The sequence below is a fragment of the Hippoglossus stenolepis genome, chromosome 6, assembly GCF_022539355.2.
Source record: "Hippoglossus stenolepis isolate QCI-W04-F060 chromosome 6, HSTE1.2, whole genome shotgun sequence".
Classification (NCBI taxonomy): domain Eukaryota; kingdom Metazoa; phylum Chordata; class Actinopteri; order Pleuronectiformes; family Pleuronectidae; genus Hippoglossus; species Hippoglossus stenolepis.
This window is the reverse complement of record NC_061488.1, coordinates 12,421,297-12,437,871: the sequence shown is the minus strand read 5'-3', so window position 1 is coordinate 12,437,871 and position 16,575 is coordinate 12,421,297. Positions and strand designations below refer to the sequence as shown.

The 16,575-nt window shown below is 41.0% G+C and overlaps 1 protein-coding gene across 1 annotated transcript; it reads left to right on the top strand.

Annotated features, from left to right (window-relative positions):
- The first annotated feature begins 10,126 nt into the window (after positions 1 to 10,126).
- On the top strand, positions 10,127 to 16,015 carry hoxc1a (homeobox C1a). Its single transcript, XM_035158575.2, has 2 exons — positions 10,127 to 10,682; positions 15,285 to 16,015. The coding sequence occupies exons 1-2, from the start codon at positions 10,127 to 10,129 to the stop codon at positions 15,713 to 15,715; spliced, it is 987 nt and encodes a 328-aa protein (XP_035014466.2). The 3' UTR covers positions 15,716 to 16,015.
- Positions 16,016 to 16,575: the final 560 nt, after the last annotated feature.

The following is a 16,575-nucleotide window of genomic DNA, read 5'->3' as shown; positions in this document are numbered from 1 at the left end:
GTCAAGGAAAGCCCCCCCCCCTCCTCTCCTCCTCTAAGGGCCCCACTGCAAGGGAAACAGTCTACTTCCATTCCAACACTAAGTTTGCCATTTGTTTTCACAGTGTGTTGCTTCCAGTTGGCAACTAAAGTCATCATTTCCGTTTTACTGTTCTTTAGAGGGTAAGATCTGCAAAGCCCCCAAATCCTCACATCTTTCTTTTTATATTCCGGGCTTTGATCAGACCTGAGCGATGCATTAAGTGGATCTTTGAAGTGATGAATGACGCCAGCCGTGGTGCCATGAAACCAGCTTTGGTTACGGTCCATCATTAATTTCAAAAATTTTAGCGTTTTTGTCCTTTACAGTGACGGATGCTCCACTGTCCCATTTGCAGCTGTTGTGGAGCTGAGTTTTGAGGTTGGATTTGAATAATGTTCCATGCATCGGGACGTTTCTTAAGCTGCCGTGAAAACAAAACTGCTGTGTGCTTTAACAGAGACGCGCAGCTTTAAGCGACTCCCAAAACATTTGCCCCTGCGTTCAACAAATGTGAAGCCCGAAGCTCTTCATATTACCATCTCAGTAATCTGCTGGTGTCTGCTGGAGTCTCATGTTATGTTGTGTTATTCCTTTTCATTTTATGGGGATCACCATCGGAGGAAATGAAGGGTAATAATGATAATGAATGTCTATGTCCCAGCCCCGGCTCTTTTTTTGGATTGTTTGACTGCTTGGTGGTTGGAGAAGTTTGAGGCCTCAAGACCATCAGCGCTCCCACAGAGTGTTTCTGTGTTTTCTGTTTGGTTTTGATTTTCAGCCAGTGGTTTTGTTTTTGTATCTTACACCACAAACCACACTTGTTTATACCACAAATGAGTGCAAATGACTAATGCTCTCCACAACTTTCATGAATTGCAATAAAAACTCTGCAGATTCACATAAACTTCTCTGTCATTTCTTTATTTACACAAGATCATGTGTTGCACAAGACAAGTCGAGAAATCAACCGCAGGAAAGTAACAATTATGTGAAATAGACAATTAAATACAACAAACTTTTTTCAACATGACATTAAAACGCAATCAATAGTGTCAGATTGAAACATGGTGTTTATATAGATATCTCTATGCAGAAGTTCACTTATGAACACAGATCACAGTTTGAACTCGTCATTAAAACAACTTGCGTTTTCACATTGTTTGGGTCATGTTTTTTTTTTATTCTATCAGAACATGGTAGAGAAATACAACGATATAGAATTAAATAAGACACTTTTGACAGATTACAATTATGTACATAGGAACAAAAAGCAATCCGGTAATACAATAAATGAAGTCGTCTTAAAAGGGTTAAAAGCTTGAATCTTCACTTAAAGCAAACTCTGCAGAATTTATGTTTTTGTATTAATGGTCATTCATACTTGTACATTTTTCTGACCACATGGAAAAATTGGATGTTTTGTTTAAAAAATACAAAAAAAGATTGTGGTGATGTTTTGTATTTTTAGTACATGGTGATGTAAAAGACAATTTACAATTTGTGACAATGGACAATGTAACAGGAAAACTGAAAAATAAACCTCATGCACCACAATGAAGAAGTGCAACCAAACTTTACTGCTCTGAAGCTTTGACAGACTGAAGCTCTGCTCTGGATTTTCCAAGAGTTACGGAAGAACCTGAAATATGATAGAAATGACAGAATCTGCTGTTGCTATGTGCTGAACCACAAAACTAAATAAAAAATGTTATTTTAAATGCTTCAGATATTTGGGGGGCGTTGATATCACCTGTTCATTTGGTTGCAAAATGCTTCTCTGAGAAAATAAATGGGACGAACATAATAATAACGATTAGGATCAACTTGAGGCTAATTTTCCTGCTGAAACATTGTGTCTGAGAATTGAATGGTTTGAGTAATAGAAGTAAAATCCTTCAGTGACGGTTACATGCAACACTCTGGTCCATTGTTGAGTAAAACCCTAAACTTTAATGCACCGGCCTTTAGGAGCTTTTGTTCTTTTTATGACCTATTAACCTTCTGAGTCTTTTCCCTCCACAGTAGTAACTGCTGCCCACCACTCTCTCTGGGTGCTTGTTGCTCAAGATGATTGTTAAGTATCAATTTCCTGTGTCACCTTTATGGGTTTTATTTATTTGTCTGCTCCTTCACGTGGAACAGAGGCTGAGCATCACTCAGGTAGATGGATTATAACTCAACTGCTACGACTCATCAATCTTGGAAATTTGACTTCTTGAATCTCATACAACTGTTACTGTCACATTACGGCACGGCATTATCAAGATCAATGACGTTTTAAATGCTTCCCAGTTAAGGATGATCGGTGACAATAAAAAGGTAAGTTGGTGATGAAAGTGTCTGGGCTGTGGTGAGCAGCTCCGTGCACGTCGAGGTGAAGTCCTCCGGCTGGAGCTCACTTCTCCCTGTGAAGAGTGAGCAACATGGAGAAATGAATGAACCTGTAATCACAGACACAGGAACCCTGCTAAATGTCACATGTTGACCATTATCGATCACTCAAGAATTATTTACCTGCGAATGGCTTCATCACACTGAATCTGATCAATGCACACTTTCTTTGTGCTTTGAAAGAATTGACTGTAGAATTAACAGTAAATACCTGGCAAAAAAGTTGCCAATAAAGTACTGTAAAATTACTGTAAAAAGAATTACAGTATATTACAGGATACGTTTTACAGTTTTTTGTTGTATATAAATTACAGCAATTTCTTGTTTGTTTTTTTTACAGAAAACCACAATTACCTGTAATCTAGTTTACAACATTACCTTGTATTCTATTCAGATTACAGAAGTTACCTGGCAACTAAAGTTGCCAATAAATAGCTGTTAATACTTCACAATACAATATGATGTTGTACAATTGTTTTAGTTATTTTTTATTTTTTTACATTAGCAGTTTTGCAAATTATGCATACTGTGAGGTATTTTGAATGAGACCAGGCATACTGTTTATCCAAAATTCATCTACATTGCACTAAAGTCTTTTCACCTGTTAAATAAAAACGGAGCCAGAGCTGCAACAAAATAAAACTTTTATTGACACTCAATACAGTTTTTAAGAACATGGTGTCCTTTTTTTCAGAAAAGCTCTTAAACGTAAATTATACATCTTTGGACACCGGCCACCCAGTGGAATTCACATTGACCAGAGTTTCAACATAGTCAAACATTATTAAAACTGACAACATACTCGGCTTAAAGGCCCAATCTGAAACCAGGACCTGAGGTAGAAATGTATTAAGAAGAAGGTCACATAATTTTTGGTATAATTTAACTTTTAGCTAACTAGCTAAAAAAGATGACCTTTTTTCAGTGTGTTTGGAAATCTTAATATATCAGCAAAAGATGTAAATACTAATAAAATGTTAAGAGAAGAACAATGTCCAGTCACATAGTGAGGAGGAGAACAGTCCTCATTCTTTATGTTTGACTTACACTCAAAGCCATTCAAAGTCCATTAATCTCTTGAGGAGAGAAGAGACGTGAGGACTGACAGAGTTGTTCTTGTTTTCATGCACCTTCCCACCTCTTTGGCAGACCAGCTTTGCCGTCTTGGTGCCTTTGGTTGGATTGATTCCAACGAAACATCTGAAATCACAAAATCACACGAAAAGAAACTTCATGAAAAATCGGCGCGGCAGCTCCTTTTAAAAGAGGGAGCCGAATCCATCAGGTTGTTCAAGACAAGATAATCATTTGCCCATTTAATATGAAAAGCAAAACTTCACAAGATTGCATGAGCTGACCAGCAGTGATATAGTTGCATCAACATAACCTCAGGCAGCAGGTCCTCTGGTTGGAGATTTCCTGATTTCCTGAAGTTATACCTGCTAGAACAAAACAAAAACGTATTGCAGTGTATCAGCCGATTTGGCTCACAGATGATCAGTGATCTGCGGGAAAAAACAGCAGGTCATTCCAACTACAAAAAATGAAAACCAAAACCTTCAGTAAAATAATTTGTTGTGCATTCATTAGCCTACATAAATTAGCAAATTAACATGCATAGTGGATCACAATATACAGCTTTTAATTTTATGAAATGAGCTTTTCTGTTTTAAGTGCTTTATAAACATTAATCTAAGACATACCTTCGGTTTGCCAAGCGCTGAGAAGCCTCGACACTGGATAGGTGTGATGTTGGCAGGGAGATCCTCCTCTTTGATGAACTGCAGGTCAGATCTGGATTCCACTCCAATGCTTGGGACTGTAGTTTGTCCTCTGGTAGGCTGGGTAATACCACCAACACAGCTTGTCTGATGTCCTCCCCCAGTACTGACATGTCAGTATATATCTGGGAGGGAGTGGTGAAATATAATCACTGATGTGCCATTCAGCTTGTACACATTAATGGACAATAATCAAGGAGATCTTCTTGCTTAACACACATGTAGTTTGAGCCCTGGACTACCTCTGTTAGACTGTGAATACCCAAATCAGCAAGTTCCACAGCCAACTGCCCCCACAATAAAGTAGACAAGATGAATGCCAAATGTCTCTATGTTCAAAACACGATTTAGCTACTATAATGGGAAACTGCAGTTTCAATTTAGGCCCAATCCCATTTCACCCAGCTAGCGCGCTAGCATGCTAGCTTTAGCGCGCTAGCGTTAGCATGCTAGTTTTAGCGCGATGTTACTGAGCTTAACTGCTCCTCTCATAACAAAGCATCCTGGTAGGGTTGCATACTAGCTTTTCAATTTCAAATGCCATTGATTCACTTTAAGTCATTCACTTTAGTAAGTTGTCACTTTAGTAACTGCAAACAATAGCATTGGTTTAATTAAGATCTCAACAATGTTATTACAATGACATCCCAACAAAGTTGAAGCCCATATTAATTTTGTAGGGAATTAACATTCAACTTACGTATTATGTAGTGGCTGGACACGGCTGTTGCTTCTCTGCTCCTCTGCTCCCGTGCTCTCATGTCAAAGTCCTCTTTCAAACCGCCTCGTGCAACGCAATCGATATCAACAGTATTTAACTGTAACATGCACCATCTACAGTCAGAATACAACTTGCCAGTAATTTTACAATGTGTTACTGTGGAAAAATGCTGTTAGCTACTGTAATTATATTTGTCCCATGATGCATTGCGATATACAGGTAAACATCGTAAAACGACAGAACAAGAAGTTACTGTAAACTTTTACTGTAGAAACTACAGCAATTTGTTACAGTGTGGAGTAATGGTCACGTGTGTGTGGTTACCAGTTTATTAGGTACACAATATATCTGCAGTATATCATTTATAATGTTAAATATGGGTTGTCTGTTGATTTGTTGTTCATCCCATTTCTAGTGAAGAGGGTGGATTAAGGTTCAGAAACACAAACTTCAGTTGAGTTGAATCAACACTTTTACTGAAAAGCTTAATTCACACAAGCTTCATAAGGATTTATACGTACTGTTAAACAAACATACATATAAACAAGTGTATTACACTGCTTTAGTTTTATCTAGTTGTACCTAATAAACTGGTAACTGAGTGTATATTTGTGCATTCGCAGACTGCAAAGCATAGTTCATGCAGAATTTCATCTTTTGGTTGAGTAACCATAATGGTAATTTCCACATTTTGTCTCCTTTTTGTTACCAGTGCAAACCCAGTGTCGTTTTTCTGCTTGTATTCATCATTACAAAGTAATGTTGTACAACACAACCTTCAGAGGCAGGTGACTCTATCATAAGGAGGAGAAGATTTAAATACACAATGTACAGAGCAACAAGCATATTTCCATTTGATTGAATAATGTGACTGTAAAAATCATGGATCTGAATATTTCACTCAACCTATAAATAAATACAGGGTAAGCTAACTCAGAATGTGTGTGTGTGGGTGCGCGTGTGTGTGTGTTAATATATATATATATATATATATATATATATATGTGTGTGTTTATGTGTCTATAATTACTGTTTACTGCAGACAGTGAGAAATAAGAGAATTTTAACTAAATAAACATGATAATAAAACTATGTATTGTAAATATCCAAAGATTTCTTGAATCATAACATTCAAACATTTCCATTGTTGACATTTTCCCTTTATTATCTGCTGTAATAATCTTAAACCTCAAAGGAGAACTTGTGCCTTATTAATATGGATTCAATTTTCTATCAGCATTTTTGCTACCAACCATGATTAGCATGCTCAGTAGATTACTGCTCTGCACTGTGAACAAGCAGGGGATGCTCAAGCCGAAGAAAATAAAAAAAACACATGAATAAAAACCCTCCCCTCTTTTTCCCTGCAGCGAAACAATGGTGTACGAGGGAGAATATTACAGAGTGTGCTGCAGTGATGAACATTTCCTCCTGTTTCATGTTTAACCCTGCTCATTTCCCACAGTAAGAACTCCGGAAACACACAAGTGTGCACAGCAGCTCGGGGGGAAGATGACTGATGGCTTGTTGTCATGATGTTTGGGATTCTGCCGACTCGAAGCCTCTTGGCTCACTGGAGCCGTGAAGCGCTGCAGTACATACTACAGGCTATTGTTGAAAAGTCCTCATATTAGCAAGGTATTGCTTCATTGTCACAGTGCTGAGCCCATGCAGAAGGCAGCCGTCTGTAATGTCCCAGGCCATTTGCACGGTAGTTGCATTGGATTTATTATTATGGATCATGTACTGTGACAGATTTCATACCATTCAACAATAAAGCAAGGACAATTATTAGACTTTCCCGCTGTGAGTGCATGGATTTTTTTTTGTTGTGTTGTATTCCCTGGATTGTGTGTGGGCCGGGTATACACTAAGCTAGATCTTTCTCCTGACATCACTATTCTTCAAAAATGTCAATATTTGAAAAACCGGGACATGCTCTATCAATCATATAGATAGCCATCTTTCAACCGGTCAATGTGCCACACTTGAATATCTGTTTCTGCTTCTTCTTCAGCCCTGCACTGACCCTCTCTCTCGATTTCTCTCTTCTCCCCCTCCTGCTTTATTTCTATTTGTCCCTCAGCCATATTGCAGCTATGATGATGCCTCATTGATGAGCCTGAGCACCATAAACGTGGCAGAGATGGCTGTTCCCCCCCTCTTGCAACTGCATTAAAGGACGGTGACCTCTCAGGGTGGTGGTGACAATCGTCTGTCAGCGCTGGTTAATTCCCAGTCTTGTGAGGGTCAAGAGCTGACATATAATGAGGCTTGACAGTGTTGGAGGGGCTGGACGAGGGTCTGGTGTCAACAGCGGCCTCAGTAGCATCGTGTCAGCAGCAGGGGCGAGGGTAGTGGAGGTAATCCGAGCGCGGCCGAGCTGATCCCAGGGCCTCGGCTTCCTATTGACACACATCAGGGCATGGGCGCAAAAACAAATTAGCATCAGTCAATATCATCTCCCTCCTCCTCCTGCCTCCTGACACATGCAGCCACCCAAGTGCTGCCATGTTTACCTCACCTCCAGTCAACACAATAGACACAATAGTGATCGTGGTGGCAAAGGCTTTTAAAGGGGGGAAAGCTTTTGGGTTTTGGGGGCAAATATCTGGTCTGTGGTTTCGGGGAAGTAAAATTCAGATTTGTATTTATAGCATCCATTTCACCTAAATTGTGAGATTTGTGCTAGTTCTTGTTTCTGAAACCATATCAGGCTAAATTTGTGGTTTAAGGGAAACAAGCTGTCCAGAGGAGAGGAGCCTCGGCTAAATATCATTTGCTTTTGTTGTTCTCGTGCTAAATGTGATCATATAACTTCTGTTGCACAAAGGTGCTGGGCAGTGATGTGGAACAACACCTATGATATGCTAATCAAACATATGGCACTTCCAGGAACAAACACGGATAATACTGTTCATGTCCTACAAGATAAAAAGGTTACTTGGTTTTAAATGTGATTTGAATGCGTCCGAGAGCTATAATAGTCTCAGGCTGCTTCATCTTTTATCTTTTTTAATTCGTTTGCATAGAAGAAAGCAAAGATTGCTCACACCTGTTTTTTTTCCCCCCTCTTCTTCTTCCTCCTCTTCCTCTTCTTCCTCCCCCCCCTCCTCCCCTCCCTCATGCTGAAAGCCATTACAGAAATACAATTTCTAATACCTCCGCACAGGTCTTCGATCGACTGCAAACAAATTTATATTCAGGCGGTAAACAGAAAGCTGCAGAGATTTATTTATTGAGTGTGGAGGAGAGAAACAAGCTAGCGCGTGAACCCTGAGTAACCTCCGAGCTGACATGAAGATGGATCAGTGCGCCATGCAAATGCATGGAGAGAGGGGATATATTGCACTCAGTCATTCAGCACATCGCTGCCTGTAGAATCCCATTAACTCCCACAGCTGGGACCATATTTCTGCGTTGTAAGAATGCAGTTAGAAGTTGTTCATTACGCTGAATTATATTGTAATTACTGCAGACTTAAAATACGAAGGAAACGTTGGTTAAAAAATAAAACGATGAGAATAGAAACGCGTGGATAGGTTTTGTTTTTAATGGAATGCTGGGAGTGTGTGTGTTTTTATCTGAGACATAATATTATTAATAATAATAATAATAATAATAATAATAATATAGTTGGTGTAAGAATTACTATATATATTGTTACAAATATTTTCTCATTGATAAAACTAAGCATAGAAGAGGGAAATATATTTCTAATACTATTTCTACTACTAATACTGATACTACTACTACTACTACTACTACTACTACTACTACTACTACTGCTAATAATAATAATTATAATTATAATAATTATAATAATTATAATAATAATAAGTCCAAAATAAAGAATATAGAATATTTAATCAAATTCAATCATTGCCTATCTTCAGTGATTATTTAATCTAAACAAATTACATGAAACAAACGTTATTAAACTGAAAACAATGTCTCGTTAATATTTCACAACTTTTGTTTTTCTGCCTATATAAACAAGAGACGCCGTCTCTTAGCTGTAAATATAAAGTAGGAGATATTGTCAGCTCTGTTCCCATAACTCAAAATGCACAAACTGCACAGGAGGTGAAAACACTGGTTGGGTTTCTGTGGCTATACCATAACGTAGGCAAATTGAGTCGTTTGCATTTATATTCCCAGAGAGGCCCAACATTCCATGGACTTGCATATGTATTGTTTTCAACTCACGCATGTAGAGGTTTTTTTTTGTATCACTACGCGTTTAAATAACAGCATTTGGGGTCATTTTTACGCAGGCATGAAAAGTAGGCCATGAGCAGTTGACTCATTCCTGATTGAACATAAACATGTGTCGAAAAGAGCAAAATGCTAAAAAAAACAACCAGTTTTATTCTCGCCCCTGTTTGTCAAACATGAATGAAATGTGGAGCTGCTTTAACCTGCACGTCCCCAACACGTCTTTTCTGTCACTTACAACTTCTTGATCTCTGCTCGGAGCCATTTTTTTTTTAGTATTTGTTCGAGGCTAATTACAAATCTGCTGCCACTGAACTTCTAAATACCAGCTGTCACGACCTCTGAACCCATTAAGTGTGCCTTTCACATGACCTAAGCCCTTTGCTAAAGAGGGCCTGGGCCTTTTTCTCCTGGAAAAGCCTTAGAGTATTTGCATAATCCATTAGCTGCATCAATGTAGGGCCTATATCATGTTAATGTGGGAGTGGAACAGAAGTTTCTTTGTTGTCTTGAAAAATAATCATCGAAGAATTTGACTATTTCTTAAGGACTCTTGCCTATGGTAGGGATATGTCTGACGTCATAATCTACCTGAGGAGGTGAGAGGCCGATGAAGGCCCTCATGATGATGATGATGATGAGGAAGAGGGTGATTAACTTTCTTTTTCTTTTCTATGGGTGCCTAGTTGTGGCCTGCATGTTGTTGTGAACTCTTTACGCCACTGGAACTGACCTGAAGTCAGTTCCACAACTTGCTTGCTCGGCTCAATCCTCCCTGATGACACAGATGTCCAGCTATTGGCCGACACCGGGAGGGCACGTCATCTCCATCAATCCGCCGTTTCTCTCTCTCCGAGGAATGTGTCCCCCCCCCCGTGCACGGTCGTCCAGCCGCCCGGCCATGCGTTACTGGATGCATGAGAGGCCGGGCATGAAGTGCAACCCCGTCCAATGAGTATGCAGGGGTGGGTGGGTGGGGGAGAGAGAGGTGATAATGACTTCCTATGAAGAGTTAACGGCCGAAGGGGAGAGTAGCCTTCTGTTCACGGGCTGCTGCCGAGCAAAAGAGGTCACACGCGGGGACCCGGGCTTCGGGACTCGCCCTGACCCTGCGGAGGGAGAACCGGAGGGGGAAGAAGTTGCGTCAACATTCAATCCGCTGCATCCCCACTACTTTACACTCTCCAACACTTTGACTCTGTGCACCCCTTCCTCGGACAGCCCACCTCCTCCCCCTCCTCCTCCTCTGTTTGACACTCTCGGGGGCTTCTCGACACCGGCCTGCCCCCACTCGTCCCGTGTCCCCTGGCGGTGCAGGGAACAGGGGCAGGGCTCTCCAGGACGCGGATACTGCGCGTCAGCAGCCGGCAGTGGGGCAGGAGGACGCACAGACTGTGGGTCACTCACGGAGCAAATTCGAATCTACTCTCACCACGACCCCGAGACTGAGGGGCGAAGTTCGGCCGGCGCGGACTGTACCGTGGCTGTTACGCATGGAAGGAGTAAAACTTTTGAGTGGATGAGAGTGAAGAGGAGTCAGCACCGGGCGGGTAAGTTTCTCTTTTTGGTCAGGGGACATTGAGCATGAAAGGGGGGGGATAAAGTAACCTTGAGACTAAATGAGTTCACGCTTGATATTTTTTTTTTTTAAAGCTTTGGATAACTTTCATTCATAGTTGGCAAAGTTTGTTCGAAGTTTTTTCTCCACCAGCTGAACAAAAAAAAAAACAGAAAAGAAAAGCTGACGTGTTCTGTGCGTCACCGTGCACATTGTGATCCGCCAACAAAAAGCTGAATTGAAAAGAACAGAAAGGCACCACTGGCTGTTTGCGCAACGCCAGATTTGAATATGCACACAACGACTGGATCACTATTTCCTTAACGGTTCCATGTTAATGTCAAGCTGTTGTTTAGCATTTTTGCTCCACCTACTGTTACAAGCAGGAGTCAGACAGGGAGGTACAGTAAAAGGCCTGCTCAGCCTCAGTGTGTGTGTGCAACCCTGAAAATGATCAATTATTTACCCTTGCCCTTACTTACCAGTGGCTTTTGAATAATGCATCAGACCAGTGCCTGTCGAGACTCACAGGAAGTTGAGTAAAACTTACTCTTGTGAGCTGGAGTGCTCCCCGCGTATTGATTAGTTGTCTGTTGGTAATGAAAGCCCTTGCCTATTGATTTCAGTTTGCAGCACCTTTACATGTGTCCACCTTTTTAACATAATTGCTGTCACAGATCATCATTTCCCTGACTGATGAGTCCTGGGCAGAGAGCCCACTGAAGAATACATATCCCTGGCTTTAGAAAAAAAAAACACACCAATAGCCAACTAATGTGAGAAATGCCTATCAATCCTCAATTTGATCTCATATAGATCCTCTGTTTGATCAATAATGTCAGTTGACTGACTGGCCACTGTACTTGGGTTGAGTTTCATCAATTTTGCATGGAGGAAGATTTACAGCAGTGGAGGTCTGGTCTGTCTTTTCATTATGTTCTCTCCACAGAACGGTCTCAGTTCGCTGTGAGGGTGCTGCTGACCCAAATGTTCAGTGACCAAAGATGCTGGTTGATCATTATCACAGACAGTTTAAGGCCTGAGATCCTCCACGCAGGCTGCAACAGACACCAAACCGCGGCAAAATTCACATTAGTGGGGAAGATAATGTGGATTTAAACATTATTTTCCGGATTGTGTTGCGTTGTGTAGTGCACAAAAAGTCACAACAACACTTTTAATTGTGATACAACAAGCACAAAACTATTTGATTATCCACTTGCTTGATGCAGTTTATACCATTTGCATGCTCAAAATTCAGATTAGTGGGGAAGGCTGTATGGATTATACACATTCTAATGATGTTGTATTGAATAGTGCACCAGAGGTCACATCAGCACCAGGCTGCAGGGGGTTGTGTAACGTGCAACAAACACAAAACTACAGTTTACACCATGTACATGCTCAAATTTCAGAATAAGGTAATATAGACTTAGCACATTATCTTTAAGGATTTTGCATTGAATAGAGCACAAAAGGTCACATCAGCACCAGGCTGCAGAATTGTGTGTCATGCAACCAAAACAAAACTACAATTTATAAGATTTACATGCTCAAACTTCAGATTAGTAGGGAAGATAATATGGATTTAACACAGTAGGTCACTTCTGATTGTGTTGCATTGAGTAGAGCACAAAAGGTCACCTCAGCACCTTTAATTTGCAGTGTTGTGTTTGATGCAACAAACACAATTTATACTGTTTGCAACTCAGACTTCAGATTAGCGGGGAAGAAACTATAGGCGCAACACATTATTTCTAATGGTGTTGCATTGAGTGGTGCACAAAAGGTCACATCAACACCAGGCTGCAGAGTAGTGTGTCCCCCCACAAACACAAAACTACAGTTTATACCGTTAGCATGCTCAAAATCCAGATTACTAAAGATATTTAACACAATACTTCTGATTGTGTTGCACTGAGTAGTGCACAAAAGCTAACATTATCACCTGTCATTTGAAAGCAGTGTTGTGTGTGATGCTACAAACACACAACTACACTTTGTACCATTTCCATTCTCACAATTCAGATAGGCCTACATAGGATATAAAATGGATTCAACACAGTATTTCTGATTGTGTTGCATGTAGTAGCTCACAAAAACTCACATCAGCACCCGACTGCAGGGTTGTGTGGGAAACAGAAACCATTTAACAGAGTATTTCTGATGATGTTGCACAAGTAGCACGAGGTCAAATGAACAGCTTTAATTTGAAAACCATGTTGCGTGTGTGTGTGATGCAACAAACACAAAACTACTTGATGATCTGCTTCCACGCTCTGGACAGACAGAAAAACACAAAAAAACAAAAAGCCTTGAAGATTCAGAAAAGTGGTGTAGTGATAATGTGAGTTCACAAACCTGGGTGAACATTTTCCTGATGATGCCACTGTGAGAAAAGCAAGAAGAGACATCAGAGCCTTTGATTTTCTCATAAATATTTCAATTCTATAAGACACAAGAAAAGAAAGCAGCCATTTGCAGCTTTTGATCACTAGATTAGTTGGTGTTTCTCTGATGATGCCCCTGTGAGGGAGGTGAAAGGTCACAACAACAACAACAACAACAACAACAGCAGCAACAGCAACAGCTACCGTTGACTGGTTCAGGAGTCGTTTTATTCATAAAACACATTATGGCCACTCATCTGATCCACTCCTATGCACTTGAGAAAGCCATTTGCTTGCTCACTCCCACGCACGCAGAGACCTCTCCTCGCAGTCTCTGTGTAACCTCTCCCTGTATCTCTCTGAAGGGGATCATCTGTAGGAGTAACTCATTAGCACCGCAGTGTAACTTGGAAAAGAGTCATTAGCGAAAGTATATACGCTCTCCTCTGGAGGGTGTATCGGTTCTGGCACAAAGCAAAAAGTCTTGCGTATTCTTTCCGGCGTTGAACGGCCTCCACAGACCTGCTGTAACCTGATCTCCAGGCTCGCTGTGTATATTCCCAGTGCGTCATTCTTCAATTATGCTTTGACAGCACCTGAATTACTGTGGGCTGGATGCCCAGATGACTGAGGCAATGTGTATCGATCCATCCCTTTTCTTCTTCCCTCTCCTTGGCTTGGAAGGCCCCTCTGTTCCCTTTGCTGGCCGGCTATTTTTAAACGTGCAAGTCATTCCTCAAATATTTAGTTTGATTCTTTAATGCCTTCTGGCTGGCATCAATTCTATTATCTTTGGAGCCATTAATCAGAATGTGCATGTGATTTGCACTCCTGAAAGCTCAAGTTCTTAATTACGCACAATTCCTCTATTGGTTCTTCATTCTCTCTGCCCTCTAATTCTCAGCCTCGGTTACCTTGACATTCATTTTCTTAAAACACAGATGTCGACATTTATCCTATAACTGACCTTTCCATCTGCTGTGCTTTTCCAAGTGGCTAGAGGCCCGTTAACCTTCCTCTCTATGAGTTGTGGTGGGACACGTTGGACTACACCTGGCGCACCGACTCCATTATGCAGCCGCGGCAGCACATTTTCTCAGAGGCAAAGACACACTGGCGACTACTCACAGCGTCAGCCATGAAAAATCAAGATATAGCTGCGGCTCCTGTCATTCATTGCACATAAGTAGCACAGATGATACTTTAATGTGTAACCCAGGAACCTCAGAGGAGGAGAAGGCAGGCGTTTGTCATTAATACAGTGTTTGAACGGATTTGCAAACTGTTAAACTGTCATTGGCACAGAAAGGCCTTAAGACAAATTATTAATGATTCTGATGAATGCAGTTAATGGAGTGTGAATGCAACAAAGTTGTTTTGAATCGCTAGAATATTTCTCTCACACATATCTGCAGTGTTCAGCTGCATCCCTTTTTTTTTCCTTCCCTGCATGATTTGGTGAACTCGTCCAAACCTTCACAGAAAACGTGCAATCGAGTGCAACGTTGAAATGTCTCCAAGTTTGAGGCGATGACTCAAAGCTGTTCATTTTTCATTTGCTGTGGTTTTATGATGTTGTTGCATGATGTCGCACAGGTGTCTCTGATCTTGTGTCCAACGCCTTGAGTCATTTCCCATCCACCTGTTTTACAGCATGCACCCGAAGAATTTGCACTGTGCCTATAGGCTATTGCTAAAGCTGATTCTTCGGTGAAGTACATCTTTGTTACAGAGACAGAAAAATGGCTGCAGGGTAGAAGAGTCTAAATCAAACGACTGGCTCGGGGCCAATTCCTACAAATGTTTTTTTTTATTTTTAAGTTTCCAAAAAATAATTACAGCTATTTTGAATACTTGAGTATTTGTTTGAGTCATTTCCCCGTTGTACAAAATAAAGCTGTCTTTTTTAATTAAATATATATTTCTGATACTGATGGATGTATTATAGGCTGATAAATATATCTATTTAATTGCAGGTGATTTAGCCAGTACACCAAAATCAAAACTATATATAAATGAAAATGAGAAAAAGAGTTTACTGTAGGGCTACAATATTTTTTTTTGTTCTGTTTTAACTCTCATTTTTCATCTTATTTCCTCCATATGAGCGTGGATAATTTTATTCAGAAGGCCTTTATGTGCTTCTTTTGTGATTAACCTCATTGATCTTTGCTGACGACTGATCTCATGTCCTCTGCTCTCAGCCGGGACGCACTCGACCTGTGGGTTCAGTGTCGGTGGCTCGGGACTCGGTGCTGTGGAGGCTGGAAGCAGCAGCAGCAGCAGCAGCAGCAGCAGCAGGATCTGCGCGGATGTCCATCCCACGGTGCCCGGGGCCCCGAGGACCTGCTTCAGCACCAAGCAGCTGACCGAGCTGGAGAAGGAGTTCCACTTCAACAAGTACCTGACGCGGGCCAGGAGGGTGGAGGTCGCCGGCGCCCTGCAGCTCAGCGAGACGCAGGTGAAAGTTTGGTTTCAGAACAGACGCATGAAGCAGAAGAAATTACAGAGAGGCGTCGGGCTGCTCTGCGACCCGGGCCCCGCGGCCCTGCTCTCACACGCCGGCTCTTTGGACACCTGCCCCGCTCCGGAGCCGCGCACGACCTCGCCACAGCACCTGCCCCTGATGCCCTGAGCCTGCAGATGTTTTGATTTGGCGTTTTGCATCGGTTTCACTCAGGCTTCACCTTTATTTGCTTACACCCCGATGGATGCTCGCTGCAAAGAAGCAAGTTTCTTCATGCAAGAACGGGTCAAAACAATCAGTCACCCTCCCCGGCTTCAGACTGGCGCTCTGATTTGAATATTCAAATTCAAGTCTCCATCTACACGATGTAAACGAAGATACGAACTTATATTGATTGTGCAAAGAGACGCGGGCACAGGGTTTATTTATTTTGTACAATTTATACATGAATACATTTATTCAACAGGACACGTGTTTCCTTGTTTTCTTTAAAATAACACACACATTGCATTTTTTTGAATTTAGGCTATTTGTGATAGGTTATACATTTGATAATATGTATTTTATCGACGTAGAAAGAGAATACATTTGAGCAGCTTTTATAAATTATTCCACCAAACAAAACTGCTGTGTTTTCACCCAGTTTCACTACAACATTAAGCAGATTTTTTAAAGTTGTTGAAGAAAAACTCACATGCACCTAGACAAAGATGATCAGGCCACTTTGACTTGAATGCTGCTTTAACTTATTTAAAATTCAGGTTTTCATGATCCTAAGCACTAAGATTAAAAATACCATAATTGGCTGATGGATTTATTGACCGCTCGAATTAAGACTATTGATCCGCAGTGATCCATCTATTCCAGACGCAAATCTGGGAGCATTTGCAGCGCATCTGTAATTGCATGTTAATGGAATGTAAGGAATATCACGGCCGGGAATTGTTGCTTCTTTTTTGTGTTTTTTATTACTATTATTATTACCCCCACACTCGCATCAGAAAATGATAATTTAGCCTGAACACTCA

Bases quoted from the DNA above. Each gene is read 5' to 3' on its own strand.
- hoxc1a (XM_035158575.2), top strand. From the start codon at position 10,127: ATGACTTCCTATGAAGAGTTAACGGCCGAAGGGGAGAGTAGCCTTCTG. The intron at 10,683-15,284 runs GTAAGTTTCTCT...CTCTGCTCTCAG, and splicing joins GAGGAGTCAGCACCGGGCGG to CCGGGACGCACTCGACCTGT.